We start from the raw sequence: 3,144 nt of genomic DNA on the forward strand, positions 1-3,144 counted from the left end.
GCCCCCCTCCTGCTGCGTCCCCTGGGGCCCCTGAGCTGCCGCTTCCCTGCGACCTGGAAGGACATTTCTGACAGCAGCAGCAGGGGAGGGTGCTGGGCTCTGGGTCTGCCGGTCCCCGGGGGCCGTCGGTGTTTTCCGTCACCATCGGTGCTTTCCATCCTCGTTGGGCAGCATTTCGTTGCCGTGATGGGCATTTTGCTGCTGACCATGAGCAGGCAGCTGTGGGCAGAGGTGCCTGGTCTGTCACTCGTGAAGCTGGACAGAGCTCTCTTCCCCTGCCCAGGGCATCCCATCACGTGGTGGGTTTCCATCCTCGATACAAGCACTGGCAAAGAATGTGCCAAAACCATCCAGCCTTTTCCCGGGGCTGCAGTGGGGTTATTTTGAAATACCCCGTGTCTGCAAGCTCTGGAAATGTTTGAGGTCCGTGCCCTTACCCGAGGACTTGGGGGGAGAAGAGAGGACTTGTAACAATCTTGGTCCAAGGCATCCATGGGCAACCATGATCCTTTCCTGTCTGCTTCACCCTCACCTTTTCCCACCAAGATCTGTCCATTTGCTGCTTTATTGTGGTCTTCTCTGGTCCCAGCAGTGACCCAACTGCTTGGACACCTTTGAAGACACTTCCCAGCCCTGCAATAACCTGGTCCCTCATGGGGCTGGGTGTGCAGCGTCGCTGCTGGGATGTCTTCTCCTGGTGCCCCCAGGGGCGCTTGCCCACAAGGCTGGGGCAGGTCTTGGCTCCATCCCTCCTGCCTCAATCAGTCAGTGTTTCTCTGCCCTAACTGGGTTTGTTGTGTTTTTTTTACAGCATTGACTGTAAGATTCATCACCAGGAGATTCATTGGAGACTATGACCCGACTCTAGGTAGGTAAAGTCCATTTTCTCATTGCTTGCTCCAACGCTTTGGTCACCATTGCCCTTTCATTTCCATTTGCTTCTCTCACACGTGTTTTTCTGTCTGTCCTCCTCCAGAAATGATTTACAGACACATGGCCATCATCGATGGGGAGATGGTGCACTTCGAGATCCTGGATACGGCAGGACAGGTGAGCTCACGCTGCTTTGTAGCTGCCTGGCCCTGGGAAATGCCCTCGGGGAAGCGCGAGTTGCCGTTGAAGCAGCACCAGCCCTCCCCTCACCCACATCAGGACGGGGCTGGTGTCTCCAGCCCTCATTTTGCCCAACCCATCAGTTCTTGCCCTGGGCTCCCTGTGTTGCTCCCCACATGGCTGCTGTGTGCCAGCCTAGGGCCAAGAACCTCCAGGGAGATGGTGACAGATTAAACCCTTGGGAGGTTTAATCACAGAACCACAGACTGGTTTGGGTTGGAAAGGACCTTAAAGATCATCCAGTTCCAACCCCCCTGCTGTGGACAGGGTTGCCAACCACTGGATCAGGCTGCCCAGGGCCCCATCCAACCTGGCCTTGAATGCCCCCAGGGATGGGGCATCCACAACTTCTCTGGGCAACCTGGGCCAGTGTCTCACCACCCTCTAGGTGAAAAATTTCCTCCTCATATCCAACCTCAGTCTCCGAGGTTTCCGAGATTACAAGCAGCAGTGTTGGTATTTAGGAGATGTTGGGGCTCTGGGTGTTAACAGGAGCTTGTCTGCCCTGGCAGGAGGAGGATTCCCTGCAGATAGAGGAGAAGATCAAGTGGGGTGATGGCTTCGCCGTGGTCTACTCGGTGACGGACAGGTGCAGCTTTGACGAGGTGATGCGGCTGTGTTTCCTCATCAACCACATCCACTCGAGCCCCAAGCGCAGCAGCGGGGGCGACCAGCCCCCCGTCGTCATCGTGGGCAACAAGAAGGACTTGCAGTTCGACAGGATGGTGTCCACAGAGGACGGCGAAAACCTCTCCAAGGCCTTGAAGCTTCCTTTCTACGAGATCTCCACCCGGGACAGCTATGAAGAGACCGTGGGGGTGTTCAACACCCTCTACCAGGAGCTCATGAGACAGGGACATTTCTCCCCAGGCTCCTTCAAGAGGAGGACAGTGTCAAAGCTGATGGAGAAGATCCCTAAGATGCAAGCCAGCTCCACCTTGAACTCAGCGGGCCGGAGCCTCAGCTTTAACTCCTTCAGGGACTACATCCCAGAGTGAGCATCCCCGGTGCGGAGGGGAGAGCGACGGCCGAGCTGGGACCCAGGGACAGGTTCTCCTGCTGCTTCAGCCCCAGGGTTGAGGGGCAGCTCGTGGGGCTGTGCTGGCTCCCAGGAGGGGAAGGTTAAGAGGTGGGGAGAGTGGGGTTGGGGTCCAACAGCCTTTTAGAGCCTGTAGGTTTTTCTAAAAGGGCTTTGTGTCAGCAGGGAAGATGTTCTTTGTCCGTCTTACCCCTCTGCTCCCTCTTCCTCCTGCACGGCTCAAGTCAGTAGCGAAGGTGGCCCATGGTGACTTCAGTGGTGTTGGGTCAACCCTTGGAGGCTCAGGAAGGGGTCAGTCCCAGCACAGACACATCTGTGTGGGTTTTCCTACTCCCCTAAGAGAGCTTGTGGGGTCGGTCTGTGCACCCACAGTGCCAGGGTGACCCCAAGGGTCGCGCTGGCTCCTGGGCTGTTGTCACCCACCCCTGTCCTGGGGAAAATGACTGTTGCTTCTGCTGCTCCATGTTGCTGGTGGGTGAAATCCCCCAGCTGCTCCAAACCTTTCCAGCCTGGGCGGCTGCTCCGGGGGGTGGTCACTGCCCATGTCCATCCCTCGGTGCCCCCAGACCCACTCGCCGCGTGGGTGGGTGGGTGGCAGAGGGCTGTGTTCCCCTCCACTGCCGTCCTTCCCCAGGAGCCAGGGCAGCTGGAGCGTCTGTCTGTCAGAGCTCGGGGCTGCGCTTCTGTCCCAGGTTCCCTTGGGGTTTGTGAGCTGAAGGTTCTGAGGAGGGACAGACCGCCCTGTCCCCCCCCTGCTGGGGGTCCCAGCTCTGCAGGAGCCCCTCTCCCCCCCGGCTGCTCACGGGCTGGCACCCAGGGCTTGTTGCAAATCAAACCCGAGCTCTGTTTACAGTGGGGGAGAAGAGCCTGTTAATCCCTGGCTTTTCTAAAACCCCCTTTTTTAAGGTTTCAGGCTTCCTGGCGCGCTCTGCTCTAATAACACTGTCAGGAAAGCCCTGGCACGGGGCAGCGGAGGCGGCAGATGTTGCTGC

General features: G+C 58.1%; 1 protein-coding gene across 1 annotated transcript; it reads left to right on the forward strand.

Annotated features, from left to right (window-relative positions):
* Window positions 1-811: 811 nt before the first annotated feature.
* LOC104521629 (ras-related and estrogen-regulated growth inhibitor) lies at window positions 812-2,111 on the forward strand (the record flags this gene model as incomplete). Its single annotated transcript, XM_010163692.1, has 3 exons — window positions 812-868; window positions 977-1,050; window positions 1,626-2,111. Coding segments are annotated over 3 exons (617 nt in total), but the record flags the coding sequence as incomplete, so codon positions are not given.
* Between the last annotated feature and the right edge of the window lie 1,033 nt (window positions 2,112-3,144).

The sequence above is a fragment of the Antrostomus carolinensis genome, unplaced genomic scaffold (assembly GCF_000700745.2).
Source record: "Antrostomus carolinensis isolate BGI_N321 unplaced genomic scaffold, ASM70074v2 scaffold28692, whole genome shotgun sequence".
Lineage (NCBI taxonomy): Eukaryota > Metazoa > Chordata > Aves > Caprimulgiformes > Caprimulgidae > Antrostomus > Antrostomus carolinensis.